General features: G+C 46.3%; 1 protein-coding gene across 1 annotated transcript in view; it reads left to right on the top strand.

Moving 5' to 3' along the window:
• The window catches only part of LOC122544262 (scavenger receptor cysteine-rich domain-containing protein DMBT1-like), a 64,718-nt gene extending 37,152 nt beyond the window's left edge, over window positions 1-27,566 (top strand). The window contains exons 22-31 of the mRNA XM_087980972.1: window positions 622-891; window positions 1,660-1,974; window positions 3,220-3,534; window positions 6,528-6,812; window positions 8,263-8,532; window positions 9,284-9,598; window positions 10,794-11,078; window positions 15,806-16,075; window positions 25,097-25,210; window positions 26,181-27,566. Of these exons, the coding sequence (XP_087837098.1) occupies window positions 622-891; window positions 1,660-1,974; window positions 3,220-3,534; window positions 6,528-6,812; window positions 8,263-8,532; window positions 9,284-9,598; window positions 10,794-11,078; window positions 15,806-16,075; window positions 25,097-25,210; window positions 26,181-26,287 (2,546 nt within the window). The 3' untranslated portion in view covers window positions 26,288-27,566. The remainder of the gene's footprint in view (window positions 1-621; window positions 892-1,659; window positions 1,975-3,219; window positions 3,535-6,527; window positions 6,813-8,262; window positions 8,533-9,283; window positions 9,599-10,793; window positions 11,079-15,805; window positions 16,076-25,096; window positions 25,211-26,180) is intronic.
• Window positions 27,567-27,971: the final 405 nt, after the last annotated feature.

Raw genomic sequence — 27,971 nt, forward strand, 5'->3', positions numbered from 1 at the left:
GAATCTTGTCCTTCATAGGAAGAGGATTCAGGACCAGGATGGGACATCTTGGTAGCACACCTGGACTTTTGTGTATGCACCATGGGTCTCCTTATCTGCAGGAGTTTGTTCTGGTTACAGAGATAGTTCAACGAAGGTTTCCCAGACTGTTTTCTGGGATGGCAGGACTGATGTATGAAGAGAGACTGGATTGGTTCGGACTATGGTCACTGGTGTTTGGAAGAATGGTGAGAGATCTCATAGAAAGTTTAAAAAATTCTAAAAGAACTAGACAAGGATAAAAACAGGAAAGATGTTCCAAACCACGGGCGGAGTCCAGAATCAAAGTCTAAAGAGGACAGAGTGGGATTGAGAAAAGGTGTAATGTCTTCACTCAGAGAATGGGGAGCCTGTGCGATTCTCTGCTTCAGGAAGCGGGCGAGGTCAAATTGTCCCATGTTATTCCAGTTAGAGTCGGATAGATGTTTTACAGATTACAGCGGGAAAGCACGGGAGCAGTGGACTGAGTTGAATAATGAGGAACGATATTATTGAATGGGCGAAGTCAACTTGAAGGGCCGAATGGCCGACTCCTGTTCCGATGTTGGATATTTCTGTGAGATGATTTGTTTTATTCGTCAGATCCTGTAACCGAGCCGAGCATCTCCGTGAGAGCTGACGGCGAATCAGTCAACATCAGCTGCACAGTTCCAGACGGTGTCCCTACAGGCCGCTTTCTGTTGCTAAAGGACACAGTTCCCATCATCAACAGCACCATCAGCCAGCAATCCTTCACCTACACCATTCCGAACATCACTGTCAGCAGCCAGGGCCAGTACATATGTTCCTACAAAACCCAGGTTTCAGGTCGTTGGATACCATCATTTCAAAGTCGCCCTATAACTGTCGCACGTGAGTAAGGCTTCCGCTGGCTCTGTAAGACGTGAATATTCGGAACCCGTGTCCCAGATCGTGACTAATCCTGCAAGGTAGATATTTACAATGTAATTCCAACATTAGAGTAGACTTCCTGTGAAAGAGTACATTTATAAGGTAAACAGTAACTTTCTATTTGCCTTTCTTGCTCCATGCTACCGAGTGACTCTGTCCAGATGCCTACAATACCAGCTGGAAAAGTCTCGATGTTCACTTCTTGACTGAGTTGGGTTAGCAAGGTTGGCTGGACAGCTGGTCTCCGATGCACAGGGGCCCCCAGTGGGTGGGTTTGCTTCCTGCACAGGCAGTGATCAAAGTGAGAATGCAGCCTTCTCAAACTTTGAATGAGGCCCGTGAGCATCTGGTTAATCCACGACTGGTCATCTGTCTTTCTGTCTGTGTGTCTGATGTATTTCTTTGTCCCTGTCTCGGTCTCTCTCCAATAGCAATGCAGAACCTTGTTAACCGCCATAAACAAGAGATGCACAGAGAGGGAGAGACAGAGACAGAGACAGAGGGAGAGGAGAGACCAGTGAGAGAAGAGCAGTTACTCAGTCAGTCTGTCAGTCAGTCTGTCACTTCCTGTATCGCTCTCGGAGAGATTTGCAGACACTTATAAATCTACATAAAACATGTGTGTATTGGTGTCAGGAAAGTAAATGAACAATGATGGCCTATCAAAGTTAGAATGATTTGGATATCACCGTTCTCAACTGAAGTAATGTATCCACTATGTTCTCTCAGGGTCAGGTGTGAGATTGGTCAATTCAGACGATCGTTGCTCTGGAAGAGTGGAAATCTTTCACGATGGAAGTTGGGGCACGGTTTGTGATGATGGCTGGGATTTGGCAGATGCCACTGTTCTCTGCAAGGAGCTGCAATGTGGACCCGCCCTGTCAGTGCATGGTAGTGCTCGGTTTGGACAAGGTACCGGCAATATTTGGATGGATGATGTTTCCTGCGAGGGGACAGAGTCCCACCTCCAGTATTGCTCCTTCCCCGGTTGGGGAACCCACAACTGTGGTCATGGTGAGGATGCAGGAGTCATCTGTTACCCAGGTAAGAACCAGCTGTATAACTGAATGGACATCTTCTGTACAATACAGGTCCCCGAAAAGGATCAAAAATCAGAGTGAAGTTACACAAAAGTAAAAAAAATAGACGTGTCCTTCTACTTAACTGAAATGACCTTTGTCGCGAATTATGTAAAAATCATTTCTCTGTATCTACCCGAGTCCTGGGGGCTTTTATTGGGGATTGTCCCTGCCCACGTTCTGTCCCTATCCTGGGAGTGTTTGATGGGGTCAGTGTCGAGCACGCATAACACTATCGTGTCTGAGTTGTCTCTATCCTGAAATTAGTAGATGAGGGCTGTGTAAAGGTAACTTTAGCGCCATGCTGCCCCGGTTCTGGGAGAGTTTAATGGGAGTCATTAAATTTAGTTTATAAAAATTGAGGTTGCATTCCTCTGTATCGAATCTCATGTTGTGCATGACTTCAGAGTGTTTGATGGGGTTCTGTGACATGACAGCTTCACTCTTAAGTTAAAAGTGGAAATGTTCTTTTCACTCCTTCTAAACCCATGTTGTGCCTGTCCTGGGAGGTTTTGATGAGGACAGTGTAGAGAAAGAATGTACACTATCTAACTGCATGCTTTCCTGGGCTGGGAGGGTAAGATGAGGAAAGTGGAGAGGGAGGTTTACATTGTATCTCACCCTCAGCATCCTGGCCTGGGAGTGTTTGATGGGGACAGTGTAGAAAGAGCTTTGCTCTGTATCTGTCAGATTAGTTCGAGATTCAAACAGTTAACGGAGCTTTATTCGGAAAATACAAATAAATCATAAAGGAAAACAAAAGCTCAGTGTTGATTCCTGACTGGGGTCAATTTGCAAGGTTGGGTGGATGTTGGTTTTCTGACACACAGCCACACACCCATTGTGGGTTCACTTCATTCACAAAGGCTAAGATCAAAGAAAAGGTCTCTCTTTCTCACATCATCAATCATTCGCACTCTCTAATGAAAGAACAGAAACTGGGATTGTGCTGCCAGTTTTACCTGTACTTCATTATAACTTATAGTTGAAAAAATAAAGTGTGCACACATTGACTAACTTGCCAACGAGTAGCAACGATTAATGATGGAAATTACAACCAGTCAATAGTGTTCTGCACTATACATCTGCATGAAACGTATCTGTGTCACTCACAGAAACAGGAAACAACAACAGGAAATCAAAAGGAAATGATTTGGAAAGGCCCGATCATATTCTGAGTAGAAGTAATGGGTCCACTCTGTTCTCTCAGGATCGGATGTGAGATTGGTCAATTCAGATGATCGTTGCTCAGGAAGAGTGGAAATCTTTCACGATGGAAGTTGGGGCACGGTTTGTGATGATGGCTGGGATTTGACAGATGCCACTGTTCTCTGCAAGGAGCTGCAATGTGGACCCGCCCTGTCAGTGCATGGTAGTGCTCGGTTTGGACAAGGTACCGGCAATATTTGGATGGATGACGTTTCCTGCAAGGGGACAGAGTCCCATCTCCGGTCTTGCACCTTCCCCGGTTGGGGAACCCACAACTGTGGTCATGGTGAGGATGCAGGTGTAACCTGTTACCCAGGTAAGAGACCAGTGGATATCTTCTGTGAAACTGAGGTTCCCATATACGATTAACAATAACAGGGAAGAGAGGGAAAAACGTTGAAAGCTTCAATCCAATTGGCGACGGCAAAGAACATGAATAGTTTCTGGCTTACGTTCAAAGAGCAAGAAAGGGAAAAGTAAAACCGTAATCCGCCATGAGCTAATTGTCACAGGGGCAACAAGATGAAAGACATAACTGTGTGACTCAATGTTTGGTGACCGTGAGAATTGTGTTGAAACCCATGGGACATTTCCAGAGCTACTGGGGAAGGGGCAGCTGTTCCCAAAGAAAGTGCTCCACCTGGAACATACTGGAACGGGAGTCCTGGTGAATTGGAAAGCACGACCTGTGGATCAGGTTTTGAATGAACTTGTTGTGTCTGTGGTTTCATTTGCCTGGAAAATTAGAACATGAAAGTGGACGCAGAATGTAGAATTGTAGGTTAGTGATGGTGCAGATTGTTCCAGTTAACTAGATAAAGGATTGATCAAAGGTAACGAGAGAAAGGATTGGTCCACTACAGGATAACAAAGGAAGGCTGTGTGTCGAACCTGAGAGAATGGGTGAGATTCTGAATGATCAATTTGCATCAGTGTTCACTGAGGAGAGGAACATGGTGAATGTTGGGATGACATTGACATCAGTAAGGAAGATGTGTTGGGTAGGCTAGAGATTATTAAGGTGGTCAAATCCCCAGGACAGGATGTGATCTATCCCGGATTGCTGAGGGAGGCAAGAGAGGAAATAGCTGGAGCCCTGGCAGATATCTTTGTGTCGTCCTTAAATACAGCTGAGGTGACGGAGGACTGGACGGTTGCTCATGTTGTCCCCCTGTACAAGAAGTAGGGATATTCTGTGTAACTACAGACCAGTGAGCCTGATGTCGGTGGTGGGAAAGTTGCTGGAGAGGGTACTGAGGGATAAGATCTATTTATATGTATAAAAGAATGGGCTTATCAGTGATAGGCAACATGGTTTTGTGCGGGGGGAGATCGTGCCTTGCCAACTTAATAGAGTTCTTCGAGGAAGTGATCAAGTTGATTGATGAAGTCAATGAAGGCTGTTGATGTCATTTACATGGACTTTAGTAAGGCGTTTGTTAAGGTTCCCCATGGTAGACTAATGGAGAAAGTGAAGTCACATGGTGTGCAGGGTGTTCTAGCTAGATGGATAAAGAAGTGGTTGAGCAACAGGATGCAGAGTGTAGTAGTTGAAGGGAGTTTCTGGAAATGGAGAAAGGTAACCAGTGGTGTTCCACAGGGGTCAGTGTTGGGGGCACTGTTGTTTGTAATATACATAAATGATCTGGAAGAGGGCACTGTTGGTATGATCAGCAAGTTTGCAGATGATACGAAGATTGGTGGAGTAGCAGAAAGCATAAGGGACTGTCAGAAAATACAGGAGGATATAGACAGACTGGAGAGTTGGGCGGAAAAGTGGCAGATGGTTATCAATCCAGACAAATGTGCGGCAACGCATTTAGGCAAGAGTAATTCTGGTGCGAATTATGCAATGAATGAATGAGCCTTGGGAAAAGTTGATGGGCATAGAGATCTGGGAGTGCAGGTCCATTGTACCTGAAAGTTGCTGCACAGGTGGATAGAGTGGTCAAGAAGGCATTTAGTATGCTTGTCTTCAATGAATGGGGTATTGAGTATAAGAGCTGGCAAGTCATGTTAACATTGTACAAGACATTGGTTCGGCCGCATTTAGAATATTGTGTACATTTCTGGTCGCGACATTACCAAAAGGATGTGGACGCTTTGGAGAGGGTGCAGAGAAGGTTTACGAGGATGTTGCCTGGTATGGAAGGTGCTAGCTATGAAGAAAGGTTGAGTAAGTTCGGTTTATTTTCACAAGAAAAAAGGAGATTGAGGGGGGACCTGATTGAGGTTTACAAAATCATGAAGGATATAGACAGGGTGGATAGAGACAAGCTTTTTCCCAGAATGAAGGATTCAATAACGAGAGGTCACGCTTTTAAGGTGAGAGGTGGACAATTTGAGGGAAATACACCTGACAAGTAGTTCACACAGAGGGTGGTGGGTATCTGGAATGCATAGCCAGCAGAGGTGGTAGAGGCAGGCACGGTAGATTCATTTTAGATGCGTCTGGATAAATGCATGAGTAGGTGGGGAGTAGATGGATTCAGGTGCTTTGGAATTGACCGACAGGTTTAGACAGTACATTTGTACCTGCTCAGGCTTGGAAGGGCCTGTTCCAGGGCTGTAAATTTTCTTTGTTCTTTGTTAATACAAGGAACGGACACTACGTGTGAGAGTCATATAGTACTGAGGAAGAAAAAAAGTATGAGGAAATATGATAACAGATCAGACAAAAAGGGTTTAAGTATATTATACATTAAATTTATGCTTGACCCATTTGGAATAAAATGGACAAATCGACAGTGCAAATCTAAGGAAATGAATCAGATATCATAGACGGACAGGAAACATGCTGAAAAGTAGATAAAGAGGGAATCATAAGATTCAGAGATATTTGAGAATTCAGAGAGAGATAACGCGACAGAGAGTGCGTGTGTGAGAGAGAGAGAGACCAGTGAGGGGAAAATTGGTGGGGCAGTACCCTGAATCAGAGATGAAATGGGGACAGTTTTGGATGCTAGTTCATCTCGAATGATGTTGCGTCAATGTGGAGCTAAAGATACAGCAAGAGAATAAAGACACATACGAACAAAGATGTTGAGATAACCGATCAGCTGTGATCATTTTGAATGTTCGAGCATTCTCAAAATGCCGAATCGCCATCTCCTGCTCCTCGTTTCTATCACTTTCCATTCCTAATGTTTCAGTACATTAACATTAAACAGAATGGTAAACCGGTCTCCAATCACATGATTGACACTCTATCCTTTATAGTTAACAATGACGAGAATACCCCACACATTAATCAGACAGAATACAATTGCAGATTTCTGAAATCTCCTTTGCCGATTTTCCTCTTTTTAGATCCTTCAACGGAGCCGACAATCTCTGTCAGCCCTTCATTGGCACTCTACGTGGCTGGAGATTCACTCACTATTAATTGCACAGTTCCACACAGCAACTTGACTGGACATCTGGAGTTGCTGAAGGACTCGAATTCTCTCATCATCGGACAAGGAGCCCTCACATATGTCACTGAAAACGTCACCACCAGCGACCAAGGGAGCTATCAATGTTCCTATCGGCCTGAGGTGGCAGAGCAATGGTCACCCAGCTCTCTGAGTCAACCTGTTAATATTGTTGTTACAAGTGAGTGTGTCTTGTGTCAGTTATGGACAAAGTGATGACTGACCTGCAGATGCTAGCGATCAGCGTCGAATGGTGTGGTGTTGGAAAACCAAAGCGGGTCAGGCAGCATCTGAGGAGCCCCAGAGTTGACTATTCGAGCATAAGGTCTTCATCAGGATTGAAGATGCTAATGAAGGGCTTTTGCTCGAAACATCGTCTTTCCTGCTCCTGGAATGCTGCGTGACCAGCTGTGCCTTTCCAGCACCACCCCTTTCCACTTGTGTCTGTTTAGTCAAATGAACCAATTCCTGAATTGTTCCAATGTGTTTTGATGATATTTTCTGGCGGCAGAACCTCCACGCTCAGACATGATTCATTTTCAGCTGTGTTTTATTTAGGCAAGTATTGTTCAGAAAATGCAACAGTTACTTCCTTTGCTCGACAGTTTCCATGTTTTCGAAAGGGTGACCCCTTTGTTCTGGACTCCCACCTCCATCCGGAATACCGTTCCGAGAGTTACCCTGTCCAGTCTTGTGAATAGATCTACTAGATTTGCTCAAGGAGATACACCTTATGGTTGGGTCATGTAGTCTCATGACAGCAATGTGCCATCACACTGCTACAGTCAGCGGGATTAGGACACGCGGAGTGAGTGACAAATACAGCAGATGCAGTGCAATGTGGACAAGCGAGAGGGTATCCAGGCAGTGCAAAGTGTCAGGAAGGTGGATAAGGATCTAAACGGTGTTAGATGGGGAAAGCAGGGAGGTAAAAATGAACCTGGGTGTTCCTCTAACCAGTCACGAACAGTAATTGTGGCCGGTGTAGCAGGGAATGAAGAAAGCAAATGGAATCTTGTCCTACATAGGAAGAGGATTCAGTACCAGGATGGGACATGTTGATAGCACACCTGGACTTTTGTGTTTGCACCTTGGGTCTCCTTATCTGCAGGAGGATGTTCTGGTTGCAGAGATAGTTCAACAAGGGTTTCCCAGACTGTTTTCTGGGATGGTAGGGCTGACGTATGAAGAGAGACTGGATTGGTTCGGACTATGGTCACTGGTGTTTGGAAGAATGGTGAGGGATCGCATAGAAAGTTTAAAAAATTCTAAAAGAACTAGACAAGGATAAACACAGGAAAGATGTTCCAAACCACGGGCGGAGTCCAGAATCAAAGTCTAAAGAGGACAGAGTGGGATTGAGAAAAGGTGTAATGTCTTCACTCAGAGAGTGGGGAGCCTGTGCGATTCTTTGCTTCAGGAAGCGGTCGAGGTCAAAATGTCCCATGTTATTCCAGTTAGAGTCGGATAGATGTTTTACAGATTACAGCGAGAAAGCACGGGAGCAGTGGACTGAGTTGAATAATGAGGAACGATATTATTGAATGGGCGAGGACAGCTTGAATGGCCGAATGGCCTACTCCTGCTCCGATGTTGGATATTTCTGTGAGATGATTTGTTTTATTCGTCAGATCCTGTAACCGAGCCGAGCATCTCCGTGAGAGCTGACGGCGAATCAGTCAACATCAGCTGCACAGTTCCAGACGGTGTCCCTACAGGCCGCTTTCTGTTGCTAAAGGACACAGTTCCAATCATCAACAGCACCATCAGCCAGCAATCCTTCACCTACACCATTCCGAACATCACTGTCAGCAGCCAGGGCCAGTACACATGTTCCTACAAAACCCAGGTTTCAGGTCGTTGGATACCATCATTTCAAAGTCGCCCTGTAACTGTCGCACGTGAGTAAGGCTTCCGCTGGCTCTGTAAGACGTGAATATTCGGAACCCGTGTCCCAGTGAGTGACTAATTCTGCAAGGTAGATATTTACAATGTAATCCCAACATTAGAGTAGGTTTCCTGTGAAAGAGTACATTTATAAGGTAAACAGTAACATTCCGTTTGCATTTCCTGCCCCGTGCTGTCTGAATGACTCTGTCCACATGTCCACAATACCAGCTGGCAAAGTCTCGATGTTCTCCTCCTGAGGGGGGTTAGCAAGGTTGGTGTGACAGCAGGTCTGTGATGCACAGCAGCACCCAGTGCGTGGGTTTACTTCCTGCACGGGCAGAGGTCAAAGTGAGAATGCAGACTTTTCAAGCTTCGAATGGGGCCCGGTGAGCATCTGGTTAATCCACCACCGGTCATCTGTCTGTCTGACCGTCTGTCTGATGTCTCTTACTCTCTCTGCAATAGCCGTGCTTAACCTTGTAAATCTATATAAAAGTAACAGATGCAGGGAGAGAGATAGAAAGAGAGAGAGAGAGAGGGAGGTAGAAACCAGTGAGGGAAGAGCTGCCACCAGTCATCTTTCTGTCTGTCTGTCACTTTCTGTCTCGCTCTCTAAGAGATTTGCAGACCTTCATAAATCTACATAAAACATGTGTGTATTGGTGTCAGGAACGTAAATGAATAACGATGGCCAATCAAAGGTAGAAAGATTCGGATATCATCATTGTCCTCTGAAGTAACGGGTCCACTCTGTTCTCTCAGGATCGGGTGTGAGATTGGTCAATTCAAACGGTCGGTGCTCTGGAACTGTGGAGGTGTTGTACGATGGAAGTTGGGGTACGGTTTGTGATGATGGCTGGGATTTGGCAGATGCCACTGTTCTCTGCAAGGAGCTGCAATGTGGACCCGCCCTGTCAGTGCATGGTAGTGCTCGGTTTGGACAAGGTACCGGCAATATTTGGATGGATGACGTTTCCTGCAATGGGACAGAGTCCCATCTCCGGTCTTGCTCCTTCCCTGGTTGGGGAACCCACAACTGTGGTCATGGTGAGGATGCAGGAGTAATCTGTTACCCAGGTAAGAGCCCAGCTGAATAACTGAATGGACATCTTCTGTACAACTCAGTTCCCAGATAGAATGGGCAATCACAGTGAAGATTGCGAAATGCGGGGCAAGATTGGTTACCTTAAAGATTATTAATAGCATATGGCTAAATTCAAAAGCAAGAAACGAAAAACTAAAAACTTAATGAACCACGAGATGACTCAGGGTCAACAAAATGAAAGAAATAACTGCATGGCTCAATGTTTGGTGACCGTGAGAATTGTGTTGAAACCCATTGGATATTTGCACCAATACTGGGGTCGAGGCAGCTATTCCCAAAGGACGTGCTCCACCTGGAACGTGCTGGAACCAGACTCCTAGTGAATTGTAAAACATGAGCTGTGGATCAGATGTTGAATGAAACTATCCGCGATGTAGTTCAGTTGCCTGGTAAATTAGAACATTAAAGCTAAGAAGAATGGAGGATTGTAGGTTAGTGATGGTGTAGATTGCTTCAGTTAATACAAGGAAGGGACATGATGTGTGTGTTGTATTACCCTGAGGAAGCAAGAAAGTGTGAGGAAATATGATCACAGATCAAACTTAAAGGATTTAAGTCTATTAAGCATTACGCTTGAACCACTTGGAATAAAGTGGACTATACGACAGTGCAAATCTAAATTAATGAATCGGATATCATAGACATATCAGAAACATGCTAACAGGAGATCAGAAAAGGTTTCTTAAGATTCGGAGATATTTGAGAATTTGGAACGAGAGAAAGAGGGTCGGCTAGAGAGAGAGAGACAGCAGTGAGAGAAAGGCTGGTGGGGTAGTACCTTTAATCAGAGATGAAAGGAGGAAACTTTTGGAAGTTATTTCATCTCGGATGACGTAGCGTCAATGTGGGTGGAGCTAAAGACACAGCAAGGGAATAGAGACTCGTACGAACAAAGATGCTGAGCTAACTGATCAGGTGTGACCATTTTGAATGTTGGAGCACTCTAAAAAGGCCAAAAGGCCTATTCTGGCACTCAGTTTCTATCATTCTACATTCCTCATGTTTCAGGAGATTTAAAATACAGTGACATTAAACAGAGTGGCAAACGGTTCACCAATCACATGATTGAGACTCTACCCTTTATAGTTGGCAATAACGAGAACACCCCACACATTAATCAGACAGTATACAATTGCAGATTTCTGATATCTCCTATGCTGATTTTAGATCCTTCACCGGAGCCGACAATCTCTGTCAGCCCTTCATTGGCACTCTACGTGGCTGGAGATTCACTCACTATTAATTGCACAGTTCCACACAGCAACTTGACTGGACATCTAGAGTTGCTGAAGGACTCGAATTCTCTCATCATCGGACAAGGAGCCCTCACATATGTCACTGAAAACGTCACCACCAGCGACCAAGGGAGCTATCAATGTTCCTATCGGCCTGAGGTGGCAGAGAAATGGTCACCCAGCTCTCTGAGTCAACCTGTTGATATTGTTGTGACAAGTGAGTGTGTCTTGTGTCAGTTTTGTAGAAAGTGAGGACAGCAGATGCTGGAGATCAGAGTCGTATGGTGTGGGGTTGGAAAAGTATCGCTGGTCAGGCAGCATCCGAGGAGCAGGAGAGTTGAGAGGAATGAAGATGCTGATGAAGAGCTTCTACTCGAAACATCGACTCCTGCTCCTGAATGCTGCCTGACCTGCTTTGCCTTTCCAGCACCACTTATTTCAGCGGTTGTTGGTTTGGAAAAATGTCCAGTTCCTGAATTTTTACATTGTGTTTCCCAGACCTATTCTGGGGGCTGAATCTCCAATGTAGGCCTGGAATTCATTTTCAGCTGTTTTTTTTAAGCACACAATGTTCAGAAAATGCAGCCTTTACTTCTATTGTTCTGCAGTTTCCACATTTCCTGAGGCCATGACCCAGTTGTTCCGCACTTCCCACCATCCGGAACACCGTTCTGATGGTTACCCTGCTGAGTTTTCACCAGCCCCCCAGACCTCCCCCTCACTGAGGACGAACGATCAGTCCTCAGCAAAGGACTCACCTTCATCCCCCTCCGTCCACGCATCAATGAATTTAATACACACCGTGACGTCGAACATTTCTTCCGTCGCCTCCGCCTCTGAGCTTACTTTCACAATCAGGACTCCTGCCCACCTTCTGAGGCCCCCTTCACCCACCTCCAACACACTGCATCCACCTGGACACCCTGCGCTGGCCTATTACCTGCCCTCGACCTCTTCATTTGCAACTGCCGCCGGGACATTAACCGCCTCAACCTGTCTAACCCCCTCCCCCACTCCAACCTCTCACCCTCACAACACGCAGCCCTCCAATACCTCTGCTCCTATCTCAACCTCACCATCAAGCCAGCGGACAAAGGGGGCGCAGTGGAGTCTGGCGCACTGACCCCTACACCGCTGAAGCCAAACATCAACTCGAGGACACCTCTTCCTACTGCCCCCTCGACCATGACCCCACCCCCCATCACCAAACCATCATCTCCCAGACCATACAGAACCTCATCACCTCAGGAGATCTCCCACCCACAGCTTCCAACCTCATAGTCCGGGAACCCCGCACTGCCCGGTTCTACCTCCTTCCCAAGATCCACAAGCCTGACCACCCTGGCCGACCCATTGTCTCAGCATGCTCCTGCCCCACTGAACTCATCTCTACCTACCTCGACACTGTCCTATCCCCCCTAGTCCAGGAACTCCCCACATACATTCGAGACACCACCCACGCCCTCCGTCTCCTCCAAGACTTCCGTTTCTCTGGCCCCCAATGCCTCATCTTCACCATGGATATCCTATCCCTCTACACCTCCATCCGCCATGACCAGGGCCTCCAAGCCCTCCGTTTTTTCCTCTTCAGACGTTCCCAACAGTACCCCTCCACCGACACTCTCATTCGTTTGGCTGAACTGGTCCTCACCCTTAACAATTTCTCCTTTGAATCCTCCCACTTCCTCCAGACCAAAGGGGTAGCCATGGGTACGCGTATGGGCCCAGTTATGCCTGTCTCTTTGTTGGCTACGTAGAGCAGTTGATCTTCCGTAATTACACCGGCACCACTCCCCACCTCTTCCTCCGCTACATTGATGACTGCATTGGTGCCACCTCGTGCTCCCGCGAGGAGGTTGAGCAAGTCATCAACTTCACCAACACATTCCACCCTGACCTTAAATTTACCTGGACCATCTCTGACACCTCCCTCCCCTTCCTGGACCTCTCCATCTCCATTAATGATGACCGACTTGACACTGACATTTATTACAAACCCACCGACTCCCACAGCTACCTGGATTACACCTCTTCCCACCCTACCTCTTGCAAAAATGCCATCCCATATTTCCAATTCCTCCGCCTCTGCCAGATTTGCTGCCAGGCGGACCAGTTCCACCACAGAAAACACCAGATGGCCTCCTTCTTTAGAGACTGCAATTTCCCTTCCCACATGGTTAAAGATGTCCTCCAACGCATCTCATCTACATCCCGCACCTCCGCCCTCAGACCCCACCCCTCCAACCGTAACAAGGACAGAACGCCCCTGGTACTCACCTTCCACCCTACCAACCTTCGCATAAACCAAATCATCCACCGACATTTCCGCCACCTCCAAACAGACCCCACCACCAGGGATATATTTCCCTCCCCACCCCTTTCCGCCTTCCACAAAGACCGTTCCCTCCATGACTACCTGGTCAGCTCCACACCCCCCTACAACCCACCCTCCCATCCTGGCACTTTCCCCTGCCACTGCAGGAACTGTAAAACCTGTGCCCACACCTCCTCCCTCACCTCCATCCAAGGCCCTAAAGGAGCCTTCCACATCCATCAAAGTTTTACCTGCACATCCACTAATATCATTTACTGTATCTGTTGCTCCCGATGCAGACTCCTCTACATTGGGGAGACTGGGCGCCTCCTAGCAGAGTGCTTTGGGGAACATCTTCAGGACACCCACGCCAATCAACCACACCGCCCCATGGCCCAACATTTCAACTCCCCCTCCCACTCTGCTGAGGACATGGAGGTCCTGGGCCTCCTTCACCGCTGCTCCCTCATCACCAGATGCCTGGAGGAAGAATGCCTCATCTTCCGCCTCGGAACACTTCAACCCCAGGAGTTCAACAGTTTCCTCATTTACCCTTACCCCACCTCACCCTAGTTCCAAACTTCCAGTTCAGCACTGTCCCCATGACTTGTCCGGATTTGTCCTACCTGCCTATTTCCTTTTCCACCTATCCATTCCACCCTCTCCTCCCTGACCTATCATCTTCATCCCCTCCCCCACTCACCCATTGTACTCTATGCTATTTTCTCCCCACCCCACCCTCCTCTAGCTTATTTCTCCATGCTTAGGCTCTCTGCCTTTATTCCTGATGAAGGGCTTTTGCCCAAAACGCCGATTTCGAAGCTCCTTGGATGCTGCTTGAACTGCTGTGCTCTTCCAGCACCACTGATCCAGAATCTGGTTTCCAGCATCTGCAGTCATTGTTTTTACCACCTTGATGGTTAACCTGTCCAGTCCTTTTAAAAGATCTAGTTTTTGTTCAAACAGACGCACCTTATGGTTGGGTCATGTAGTCACATGACAGAAAGGTGCCGTCACACTGATACAGTCAGCGGGATTTGGACACGCGGAGTGAGTGGCAAATGTAGGGCAGTTGCAGTTTGATGCAGATAAGGGAGAGGTTAGCCAGTGCGCTGCAAAGTGTCAGCAAGGTGTGTTATTACCCAAATGGTGTTAGATGGGGAAAGCAGGGAGGTAAAAATGAACCTGGGTGTTCCTCTACACCAGTCACGAACAGTAATTACATAGAACATAGAACATAGAAGAATACAGCGCGGTACAGGCCCTTTGGCCCTCGATGTTGCGCCGATCCAAGCCCACCTAACCTATACTAACCCACTATCCTCCATATACCTATCCAATGCCCGCTTAAATGCCCATAAAGATGGAGAGTCCACCACTGCTACTGGCTGGGCATTCCATGAACTTACGACTCGCTGAGTGAAGAACCTACCCCTAACTTCAGTCCTATATCTACCCCCCCTTAATTTAAAGCTATGCCCCCTTGTAATACCCGACTCCATACGCGGGAAAAGGTTCACACTGTCAACCCTATCTAACCCCCTAATCATCTTGTACACCTCAATCAAGTCACCCCTAAACCTTCTTTTCTCTAATGAAAACAGCCCCAAGTGTCTCAGTCTTTCCTCATACGATCTTCCTTCCATACCAGGCAACATCCTGGTAAACCTCCTCTGCACCCGTTCCAGTGCCTCCACATCCTTCCTATAGTATGGCGACCAAAACTGCACACAATATTCCAGATGCGGCCGCACCAGAGTCTTATACAACTGCATCATGACCTCAGGACTCCGGAACTCAATTCCTCTACCAATAAAAGCCAGTACGCCATATGCCTTCCTCACCGCACTATTTACCTGGGTGGCAACTTTCAGAGATCTGTGTACATGGACACCAAGATCCCTCTGCTCATCCACACTACCAAGTATCCGACCATTAGCCCAGTACCCCATCTTTTTGTTATTCTTCCCAAAGTGAATCACCTCACACTTAGCTACATTGAATTCCATTTGCCACCTTTCTGCCCAGCTCTGCAGCTTCTCTATATCCCGCTGTAACCTGCCACATCCTTCCTCACTGTCAACAACTCCTCCGACTTTCGTATCATCCGCGAACTTGCTCACCCAACCTTCTAACCCCTCTTCCAGGTCATTTATAAAAATTGTGGCCGGTGTAGCAGGGAATGAAGAAAGCAAATGGGATGTTGTCCTTCATAGGAAGAGGATTCAGGACCAGGATGGGACATCTTGATAGCACACCTGGACTTTTGTGTATGCACCTTGGGTCTCCTTATCTGCAGGGGGATGTTCTGGTTACCACCAGAACCAGAATCACAGTCTAAAGAAGACAGAGTGGGATTGAGAAAAGGAGTAATGTCTTCACTCAGAGAGTGGGGAGCCTGTGGGATTCTCTGCCTCAGGAAGCGGGCGACGTCAAAATGTCCCATGCTAGTCCAGTTAGAGTCGGATAGATGTTTTACAGATTACAGCGAGAAAGCACGGGAGCAGTGGACTGAGTTGAATAATGAGGAACGATATTATTGAATGGGCGAAGTCAACTTGAAGGGCCAAATGGCCTACTCCTGTTCCGATGTTGGATATTTCAGTGAGATGATTTGTTTTATTCGTCAGATCCTGTAACCGAGCCGAGCATCTCCGTGAGAGCTGACGGCGAATCAGTCAACATCAGCTGCACAGTTCCAGACAGTGTCCCTACAGGCCGCTTTCTGTTGCTAAAGGACACAGTTCCCATCATCAACAGCACCATCAGCCAGCAATCCTTCACCTACACCATTCCGAACATCACTGTCAGCAGCCAGGGCCAGTACACATGTTCCTACAAAACCCAGGTTTCAGGTCGTTGGATACCCTCATTTCAAAGTCGCCCTGTAACTGTCGCACGTGAGTAAGGCTTCCACTGGCTCTGTAAGACGTGAATATTCGGAACCCGTGTCCCAGAGAGTGACTAATTCTGCAAGGTAGATATTTACAATGTAATTCCAACTTTAAAGTGGCATTCCTGTGAAAGAGTACATTTATAAGGTGAACAGTAACAATACGTTTGCCTTTCCCGCTACCTGCTGTTGGAAAAATCCACCCCACATATATACAATATCCCCAGCTAGAAAAGTCTTGATGTTCTGCTCTTGACTGAGATGGGTTAGTAAGGTTGACTGGACATCTGGTCTGTGATGCACAGGGTCTCGCAGTGCGTGGTTTTAATTCCTGCACAGGCAGAGATCCAAGTGAGGATCCAGCCTTCTGAAACTTTGAAGTGAGGCGTGATGCTGTTCTGGTTAATCCACCACCGGCCAGATGCCATTGTTCTTTGCAAGGCACTGCAGTGTGCCCCACCTCCCTCCCCAATCAGTGCTTCGTTTGGGACTGGTACCCGCAACATTTGGATGGATGATGTTTCCTACAAGTGGACAGAGTCCCATCTCCGGTCTTGCTCCTTTCCCAGTTGGGGAACCCACAACTGTGTCATGGTGAGGATGCAGGTGTAACCTGTTACCCAGGTAAGACCCTGCTATCGAACTGATTGGCCATCTGACTTAGTCATGGGTTCACTGTATATTACAGCAAAAGAAGTGAGCCTTTGGCCCATCAACACCACACTGATGTAAACATCCATCTAAGTATTCTAATCACCATTTCCCCATTACCTGGACTGTATTCTTCTTCAATGTGTTGAGGGTTTCTGCTTCTCCCACCCTTGCTGGCATTGAGTTCCAGATTCCCCACCATCCTCTGGGTGAAAAACCTTTTCATCACATCCACCTCTAAACCTCCAGTCTCTTACAAACAACCTCTTCCTTTGACATTGATCAATATCAAGGGGGAAACGTTTTTTCTTGCTTGTCCTATTTATATCCCTCATCATTTTATACATTTCTCTGCTGTCCCCCTCTATCAATCTCATCTGCTCTAAAGCAAACATCTCCAGTCTGTCCAATGTCTCTCCATCACTGAAACTCTCAAGCCCCAAGGCAACATTCTGTTTAATCTCCCTGTGTACCTTTCCCAGTGCTATCACATCTCTCCATGAATGTGGATTCCAAGATGGCCCCAATACTCTTGATTGACCTTTCAGGGAGGAGAGCAGCATTTAAAGGTGAAATCTTTCTCAGTGACCTGAACAAACGCAACAATTCTAATGGAATGTTTAGTTGCTCACAAGAATAAGACAGAGCAGTAATCCCATAGCATCACAACAGCTCTCCCTTCGAAGTTTAGCAGCATTTCACTTTGACAATGAGGTGAAGATTTATGTTGTGCTAATTTAACACCTCCATCATAAATGGCCAACACCATTCTAGCTTTCAAAGATTTCGCATGTTTGCAGGAATGTTTTCTTTTTCAGTTCATGTACCTTCAAACTGATGGAGGAGATGTTTAGATTTGTCGTTACAATGAATGCATCTTTCCATGCACCGTACAGAGTGAAAGTGTGGGACTGCATAATAGTGATATAGTACAATTCACTGACCATTGTGTACAGTTTGGGATACAGTGACACACTCATACTGTGTAGAAACACCTTACAGCCCAACCTGTCCGTACCAACCAGGTTTCCTAACCTGAATGAGTCCCATTTGCCTGTGTTTGGCCTATAACCTTTAAGCCTTTCTTATTCATGTATCTGTCCAAATGTCTTTTAAACGTTGTATTTGTAACCATCTTTACCCTCTGGCAACATATTCCATATATGCACCATCCTGTGTAAAAAGGTTGCCGCTCAGGTCTCTCTCACCTTAAACCTATGCCCTCTACTTTTGGATATCCATACCCTGACAAAAAAGACCTTGGCTCTTCATCTTATTTATGCCCCTCATGATTTCACAACCCTCTTTAAGGTCACCCCTCAGCCTTTTATGCTGAAGGGATCAAAATCCCAGACTACCCAGCCTCTCCTTATAACTCAAACCTTCCATTCTTGCTCATATCCACCTTATTTGCAGCCTTTCTAGTTGAATAACATCCTTCCTTTAGCAAGGCGACCAGAATTGTAGACAGTACTGCAAACATGGCCTTACCAATGTCAATAACATCCCCACTCCTGTACTCAACTGCTCTGACTAATGAAGGCAACTGTGTCAAATGCTTTTTTCACCACCTTCTTAAAGGACTCAAATTAATGATGAAAGTAGCAGAAACAGCATGAGTGAGTGAAGAAATATACAATCACAGTTCACCTTTGGGAGTTTGGAGAAGAGCTAATTGGGCGGCACAGTGGCTCAATGGTTTGCACTGCTGCCTCATAGCACCAGGGTCCCAGGTTCAGTTTCCACTTCAGGTGACTGTCTGTGTGGAGTTTGCACATTCTCCCTGTGTCTGTTGGGTTTGTTCTGGTTTCCTTGTGCAGGCCAGGTGAATTGCCCATGGTGTTAGGTGCATCAGTCAGAGGTAAATGGGTCTGGGTAGGTTACTCTTCAGAGAGTCTGTGTGGACTTGTTGGGCAAAAGGGCTTGTTTCCACACTGTAGGGGATTTCATCATATTTTTTTCAAAAACAAACAGCAACTTAAAGATTATCAATGACAGTATCTTGAGGGAGTCATATGTTAGTTGCGCAAGGATCTGCTGCTTAAAGAAAAGGGAAAGAACCACAATTTCACCATTTCTAAGACCTCAAAGACTTAGAAAGGAGAAAGGAGAAATCTGATAAACTAGATGATGGCCAACTGGTATTTCCACTAGATTATTAATCCAGAGACCCAAGTTAATGTTCAGGTCTCCAGCGTTCAAATCATGCTATGGTAGATGGAGGACTTTGAACTCAATAAATCCCTGGAATTAGAATATAATGATGACTATTGTTGGAAAACTCCAGCTGGTTCAGTAATGGCCATTGAGGAGGTAAACCTGCCATCCTTCCCTAGTCTAGCCTACACATTACCCCACAGCGATATGGTTGGCTCTCAACTGGGCAATGAAGATAATAAATGCTGACTCAGCCAGAGACAATCATATCCTGCAAATGAATAAGCATAAACTCAAAGAAGGGGAGAGTGTGTTATGGGAACGGTAACAGATTTAAAGTCTTGAGGGCAATGTGCCCCTTAGATAAAACAGTAGGAGAATGCAAAGTGCACTCAGAATATCTTCTTTAAAGGAGATAACTTTCGCAGTCTAGATTAGAGTGGTGCTGGAAAAGCACAACAGGTCAGGCAGCATCCAACAAGTGGGAAAATCGACTTTTTCAGGAATAGAGGCAGGGTGCCTGCAGGGTGGAGAGATAAATGGGAGGGGGGTGGGGGGGTGCTGGGGAGAAGGTAACGAAGAGTACAATAGGTGAATGGGGTGGGGATGGAGGTGATAGGTCAGAGAGGAGGGTGGAGTGGATAGGTGGGAAGGGAGATTTGCAGGTAGGACAGGGGTCATAGGGACAGTGCTGAGCTGGAAGGTTGGAACTGGGGTAAAGTGGGGGAAGGGGAAATGAGGAAACTGGTGAAGCCCACATTGATGCCCCGGGGTTGTAATGTTCTGAGGCGGAAGTTAAGGTGTTCTTCCTCCAGGTGTCAGGTGGTGAGGGAGCGGCAGTGGAGGAGGCCCAGGACCTGCATGTCCTCAGCAGAGTGGGATGGGGAGTTGAAATGTTGGGCCACAGGGCGGTGTGGGTGATTGGTGCGGGTGTCCGGAGATGTTCCCTAAAGCGCATTGTGAGGAGGCGTCCAGTCTCCCCAATGTAGAGGAGATCGCATCGGGAGCAACGGATACAATAAATGATATTGGTGGATGTGCAGGTGAAACTTGTATGGATGTGGAAGGCTCCTTTGGGGCCTTGGATGGAGGTGAGGGGGGAGGTGTGGGCACAGGTTTCGCAATTGCTGGGATGGCAGGAGAAGGTGCAAGGATGGGAGAGTGGTTTGTTGGGGGGGAGGGCGTGGACCTGACTAGGTAGTCACAGAGGGAATGGTCTTTGTGGAAAGCAAATAGGGGTTGGGAGAGAAATATATCCCTGGTGGTGGGGTCCATTTATAAGTAGTGGAAATGTCAGCGGATGATGCGGTTCATGCAAAGGTTAGTAGGGTGGAAGGTGAGGACCAGGAGGGTTCTGTCCTTGTTACGGTTGGAGGGGTGGGGCTTGAGGATGGAGGTGTGAGAATGTGGATGAGATGCTTTGGAGGGCATCTTTAACCACATGGGAAGGGAAACTGTGGTCTGTAAAGAAGGAGGCCATCTGGTGTGTTCTGTGGTGGAACTGATCCTCCTGGGAGCAGATACGGCGGAGGCGGAGGAATTGGGAATACGGTATGGCATTTTTGCAGGAGGTAGGGTGGGAAAAGGTGTAGTCCAGGTAGCTGTGGGAGTCGGTGGGTTTGTAAAACATGTCAGGGTCAAATTGGTCGTCATTGATGGAGATGGAGAGGTCCACGAAGGGGAGGAAGGTTTCTTCCTCTCCCGACGTCCCCAGCAGTACCCTTCCACTGACACTCTCATTCATTTGTCTGAACTGGTCCTCACCCTTAACAATTTCTCCTTCGAATCCTCCCACTTCCTCCAGACCAAAGGAGTAACCATGGGCACCCGTATGGGCCCCAGCTATGCCTGTCTCTTTGTTGGCTATGTAGAACAGTCCATCTTCCATAGTTACACTGGCACCACTCCCCACCTCTTCCTCCGTTACATTAATGACTGCATCGGCGCCACCTCGTGCTCCCATGAGGAAGTTGAACAGTTCATCAACTTCACCAACACATTCTACCCTGACCTTAAATTCACCTGGACCATCTCTGACAACATGTGTTTGAAGATGCCCTCCAATGCATCTCATCCACATTCCATACCTCTGCCCTCAAACCCCATCCCTCCAACTGTAACAAGGACAGAACCACCCCACACCCAGTCCTCATCTTCCACCCTACCAACCTTCACATAAACCACATCATCCCAACGGAGTGGGACAATTCAATGCAGCCATTTTGCCACGAACGCTTCGGCGCAGGCTGTTTTGCCGCAGACCCGTTTAGCCACAGAGCTGTTTCGGCGCAGCTCATATTGATTTCAGGATTAACAAAAGCAGTAAAAATAAAAGTTGATTCCTTTTCAGGCTTAGTTAAAAACATTAATGAAAGCAATAAAAATACAAATTATGTTTATCCTCTTTAGTAAAAATGTTAAAGAGAAAAAAAAATAAAAGAAACTTGTTAACTAATCCTGAAATCAATATGGGCTGCGCTGAAATAGCTCTGCAGCTAAATGAGTCTGCGGCAAAACGGACACGCCGAAACGCTCACGCCAAATGGTCCTATACCCAACCGCCGGCATTCCCGCCACTTACAAACGGACCCCACCGTAAGGTATATATTTCCCTCCCCACCCCTATTCACTTTCCGCAAAGACCGTTCCCTCCGTGACTACCTGGTCAGGACCACGCCCCCCAACAACCCACCCTCCCCTCCTGGCACCATCCTCTGCCACCACAGGAATTGCAAAACCTGCACTCACATCTCCTCCCTCACCTCCATCTAAGGCCCCAAAGGAGCCTTCCACATCCATCAAAGTTTTACCTGCACATCCACCAACACCATTTATTGTATCCATTGCTCCCGATGCGGTCTCCTCTACATTGGGGAGACTGGACGCCTCGTCGCAAAGCGCTTTAGGGAACATCTCCGGACATCCACACCAATCAACCCCACCGCCCTGTGGCCTAACATTTCAACTCCCCCTCCCACTCTGCCGAGGACATGCAGGTCCTGGGCCTCCTTTGCTGCCACTCCCTCACCACCCGATGCCTGGAGGAAGAATGCCTCATCTTCTGTCTCAGAACACTTCAATCCCATGGCATCAATGTGGGCTTCACCAGTTTCCTCATTTCCCCTTCCCCCACCTCACCCCAGTTCCAACCTTCCAGCTCAGCACCGCCCTTATGACCCGTCCTACCTGCCAATCTTCCTTGCCACCTATCCACTCCACCCTCCTCTCTGACCTGTCACCTTCATCCCCACCCCCACTCACCTATTGTACGCTTTGCTACCTTCTCCCCAGCCCCACTCCCCTCCCATTTATCTCTCCACCATGGAAGCTCCCTGCCTTCAGTTGTGATGAAAGGCTTTTGCCCAAAACGTCGAAAACCTGCTGTGCTTTTCCAGCACCATTCTAATCTAGACTCTGATTTTCAGCATCTGCAGTCCTCACTTTTGCCTTGATAACTTTTGTAGTCTGGAGAGTGTGAATGGAGAATTGGGCTGATTTGGAGGTGAAGACAATATGATGGTATTGCTTTGCAGGCACCAAATGTTGTTACCACATCCAACCGGAATGTTGTCTTGGTCACACAGAAACTTTGTTGCTGTGAAGGAGGATGCAGAAATGTTTCTGTGTGATTTGGACAAGAATGGGCAATTGCACACCAGATGCAGTTTAATATTTGTTTATGTGAGGTTGTCCACTTTGGGAACAAAAACAGGAAGGTGGATTATTGTCTTTGTGATAGATTTGGAAAGGGAACAGTGAGAATTGGCTGTTCCTTCTACCTTCCGGTTCATTAATGTCCTTGAGGGAAGGAAACTGCCATCCTTACCTGGTCAGGTCTACATGTGATTCCAGACCCATTGCAATGCGGTTGATTCTTAACAGCAAACTAGGATGGGTAACAGGCAGCTGCACCATCATCTTCAATTGAATTTTTAAGAAGTGAACAAGTGACTGAAAGTAAGCATTGCAGATGCAGCAGCTGGTGAAGAAGGCAAATGTTGTCCTTCATAATGAGAGGTGTCAAGTACAGGAAGTTCTGCTGCAATTGTACTGGATGAGGCCACATCTGGAATATTGTGTGCACTGTTTTTGTCTCCTTATCTGAGGAAGGATGTTCTGGCTATGAGGAGAGTGCAGCGAAGGTTTGCCAGACTGATTCCTGAGATGGAGGAACCCATATCTGCTGGCTTGATTGATCATAGACCACAGAACCCCAATGGAGTGAAAACAGGCCTTTTGGTCCAACAAGTCCATACCAACACTTCGAAGAGTAACCCACCCAGACCCATTCCCCTACCCTTTTATCTACATTTACCCCTGACTAATGAACCTAACCTACACTCCCCTGAACACTATGGACAATTTAGCATGCCCAATTCACTTAACCTGCACATCTTTGGATTGTGGGAGGAAACCGGAGCACTCGGAGGAAACCTACACAGACACAGGGAGAATGTGCAAAGTTCACACAGAATGTGGTCCAAGGCTGGAATCAAACCCAGGTCCCATGCACTGTGAGGCAGTAGTGCTAACCAATGAGCCACCATTGCTCAGTAGTTAACACAGCTGCCTCACAGGTTCAACTCCACTTTCAGGTGACTATGTAGTGTTTGCATATTTGCCTCGTGCTTTGTGGATTCTCTGAGCACTCCAGTTTCCTTCCACCATGTGCAGGTTAGATGGATTGGCCATGCTAAACTGCCCATAGCATCTTGGGACATGTAGATTAGGTGGATTAACCATGGGAAACGCAGGATTACAGGAGTAGGGAAGGGAAGGGGGATGGGGGCGTGTCTGGGTGGGAAGCTCTTTGGAGGTTCGGTATGGGCTCGATGGGCCGAATGGCCTGCTTCCACATTGTTGTCATTCTGTGTGTGAAGAGAGACTGGATCAGTTATGATTGTATTCACCTAATTCCAGAAGATTCTTTGCAAACCTTGACTTCTCCTGCACCATTAACCTGTATAAAGTTTCTTGTTTATGTTATACTGCTTTTCAGATACAGCAGCCCGCCTTATGCAAATTAAGCTCATTTGACCAGTACAGGTCATTCTGTTCTAACGCATTTCGTTACTGTGATGAATTGGGAAATTGGGGACACTGTTTATAAAGCGTGAACTTTTAAAATGCGTGTTGGCTGTAACACAATTATATTGCCAACACTTTAAGCACTGTTTCTGAAGTGTGATTTTTTTTTTCTATTACACGTGGTTGCACAAGAATGCAACCATCGTGTTATCGAAGAACTACCTGCATTCAGAATGCTATCTCTGCCTCTCTGAACTCCTCCCCTCCCTGCTCTTTCTACTTCCACTCTGGACAAGCTGCTCCATTTGAAAGCATGGTCACTGACTAGACAGTAGATTCAGAGAGGTTTACAGTCACCACTGAGAATAAAAGGCCCATCATGTCCATGCTGGTCAAAACAAATCCATGAATTCCAATCCCATTTGCCCAGCATTTGACATCATAGCCTTGGCATCGTAAGTGCGTATCTAAATCCTTCTTCAATGTGATGACGGTTTTTGCCTATGCCATCTTTATTTGCAGTGAGTTCCAGATTCCCTTCCATACTCTGGATGAAATCTAATTACTCAAATACTGTATAAAGCTCCTCATCTTTGCTTTGAATTTCTGTTCCCCACACCTTACTCGTTATTGATCCCTCCCCTCAAGGTAAAATATTCTCCTTGTCTATGCCCCTCAGATCCCTGTACATCTCTATTAGATCCTCACCCTGCTCCAAACGAAACAAATTGAGCTTATCCAACCTGCCTACATCGCTGAAATGCTCCATCCCAGGCAATATCCTGGTGAATCTTCTCTGCAACCTCGCCAATACAATCACCTCCTTCCTTATTATGCACACACCAAAATTGTACATTTCCATCATCAGCTCTCAGCTCTTATAACCTAAGTCACTACTGATAAAGGCAACTGTCCCATGTGACTTCTTAACCACCATATTTAAATGTCTTGGCATGGAGTGAAAAATAAACAGGTTGGGACTCTACTCCCTGGAGTTCCCTGGTGAAATCCACCAGCACTTTCTGTGTTTATAGCTTGCAATGTTAAGTCTTTCCCCACACTATCTTTCTAGATGCTGCCAGACCTGCTGAGTCTCTCCAGTGATTTCTGTTTCTATTTCATATTTCCAGCAAGTATTGTTCTCTTATTTTGCAAATGCACAATTTGATTCAATTGTCTTTCAATTTCACAGAAAACCACTGGACTCAAAAGCTGACTCACTATCTTTGGGTGACGGGAATTGCACTGTTCATTGTTGTTGTAGCAGCTGCAATTGTGATGAAAATGAGAAACGGGAAGAAAAGAGGTTGGAGAAGGATACACTTTTCTTTAATATTGTGAGACTGAATTGTTCTAGAGCTATAACGTTTCAAAAAATGGAACAGCATTCAAACGACTGCCCCCTTCACCCCTAAAAATTCAGGTGAAGACCACAAATAGCACCATGAGGAATCGGGTAAGGAGTAGGCCATTCAGCCCCTTGTGCCCACCCCAGCTCCACCATTCATAGGGATCATGGCTTTCCTTTGATTTCCTGACTGATCAAGAATCTCTCTGTCTCAGCTGTAAATATACACAAGGACTCTGCAACCCTCCCCACTACACACAGCTCTCTATGGCAAGGGGTTCCATAGACTCAGCCCTCTGAGAGAAGAAATTCCTCCTCATCAGCCTTAAATTGGCATCCTTTTGTCTAAGATTGTGTCCTCTGGTCTGAGACTGTCCTGTGAGGGGGAAGCATACTCTTTGCAATGACCCTGTCAAGCCCCTTTAAGTTTTATCCTTCTATATTTCAGTGAGTAGAGTTCTAACCTCTTTAGCCTTTGCCCAATAGTTGACCACTGAATCTGTATCACCCATTGTTGAAGTCAAAGGTAAGGCATTTGTTTGATGTTAGTTTCTCACTCTTGCTTCTGGCAATACAGTGAGTCAGAAGAAAAAAAAAATCATTGTTTACATTATTCTCATTATGAATTTTCATTAATTACTAATTACTAAGAGGACAAGACAGGATGACCACAGGAAGGATGCTTCCAGTGACTGGGGGAGTTCAGTGGCGGGGGAGGGTGGTTACAGTCTGAAGAAACACAAGATAGGACTGAGAGGGAGGTATCATCCGAGAATACAAATTATTCCAATGGGCACCAATGCATCTTTATTTGGTAATATTTGGGTGTAAATAATTGAAACTCCATTCGATGAGTGAAGGGGTTGGGTGTATTCAGCATCACCTATATTATTGGAGTCAAATGTTCTTTTTTTTTCCCTATTTAAAGGACATGCTACATTCAGAGAATCTATCACCAAGTTTCAGATGCAAAATATTGCAAACACAATCGACCCATTGTGTTCAGAGGTGACACACTATGCAACTGAAGATTGAAGACTGGTTATACATCGTTGATTCATAGTGGAGAACATTGTCCTTGTCAGAATCTACTCTTCACTCCTAGAATTTTGTGAAGTTTTGACAACACATTGAATGCATAAACTCTGATTTTTGAAGAGAATACAGAATTAGAATCATAGTCCTCCACAGGACAGAAAAGTTCCTTTAGCCCATTAAATCTGAACTGATGTTAAAACAACTCTAAATCCACAGCAGTACTACTTTCCCTCACTAGACTCCCATACTCTTGAATGTTATGACACTTCAAGTGTTCATCCAAGTACTTTTTAAATGTTGGGAGGTTTCCTGCCCCAATTACCCTCCCAGACAGTCCATTCCAGACCCCCGCCACACTTTGAGGGAAATGATCCTCAAATCTCCCTCTGAGCCTCCTGTCTTTCACTTTAAAATAATACCCACTTGTTATTAACCCTGTGATTAAGGGGAATAACTGCCTCCTATCCAGCCTGTCCATGCCCCTCATAATCTTGTATTTGATTTCATCATCTTGAAGTCATATGGTGCAGAAACATATCCTTTGATCTAACTCATCCGGTCTTCACCACTTCCTCTGGCAGCTCATTCCATACATGCACTATATACTGCATTTGGAACTTACTCCTTGGATCCTTTATATAGCTTAAACTTATGCTCTCTAATTTTGACCTCCTCCACCCCATAAAAAGACCTTGGCCCTTCACCCTACTCATGCCCCTCATGATTTTGTGGCTCTATAACATCACCCCTCAATCTCCAATGCTCCAGAAAAAATAAACCCAGGCTATTCAGCTTTTCACTATAACTCAAATTCTCCAGTCCTGAACTGTGTGCAGTTTTCTAAAACTGTCCTCACCAACGTCATGCATAGCTGCAACGTGACGTCCCAACTCCTGTACTCAGTGTTTGACAAATGAAGGCAAGTGTGCTAAATGCCTTCTTCACCACCCAGTCTACATGCGACACCACAGAGTCAGAGCCCTACAGCACAGAGACAGGCCCTTTGGCCCAAACTGTTCCATGCTGACTAAAGTGTCCATCAATGCTAACCCCATTTTCCCTCTAAACCTTTCCTATCCATGTACTTGTGCAAATGCCTTTTAAATGTTGTTAATGTACCCACCTCAGCCACTTCAATCTGGCAGCTTATTCCATAAGCGTACCACCCTTTCTGTAAAATAGCTCCCTTTTATTCTTTATCCTCTAACCTTAAACTGATGCCACTTTCAAGGACTTGGAGGTGCTGGTGTTGGACTGGGGTGGACAAAGTTAAAAATCACACCACACCAGGTTATCGTCCAATAGGTTTATTTGGAAGCACTAGCTTTCGGAGCGCTGCACCTTCATCACAACCACCTGATGAAGGAGCGTCACTCCGAAAGCTAGTGCTTCCAAATAAACCTGTTGGACTATAACCTGGTGTGGTGTGATTTTTAACTTTGTCCACTTTCAAGGAACTATGCACCAAAGTCTTTTTTATTGGCAAAACTCTTCAGGGCCCCAACATTAACTGTAGAGGTCCTGCCTTGGCTTGCCATACCAAAATGTAGCACCTCACATTTATCTAAATTAAACTCCATCTGCCACTCCTCGCCTATTGGCCCATCTGGTATAAGGGCTGTTGTGCTCTGAGACAATCTTCTTCACTGTCCATTACATCATCTATTTTGGTGTTATCTGC

This window comes from Chiloscyllium plagiosum, unplaced genomic scaffold (genome assembly GCF_037043375.1).
Source record: "Chiloscyllium plagiosum isolate Xiang-an unplaced genomic scaffold, Cpla_swu_hap1 HiC_scaffold_38, whole genome shotgun sequence".
Classification (NCBI taxonomy): Eukaryota; Metazoa; Chordata; class Chondrichthyes; order Orectolobiformes; family Hemiscylliidae; genus Chiloscyllium; species Chiloscyllium plagiosum.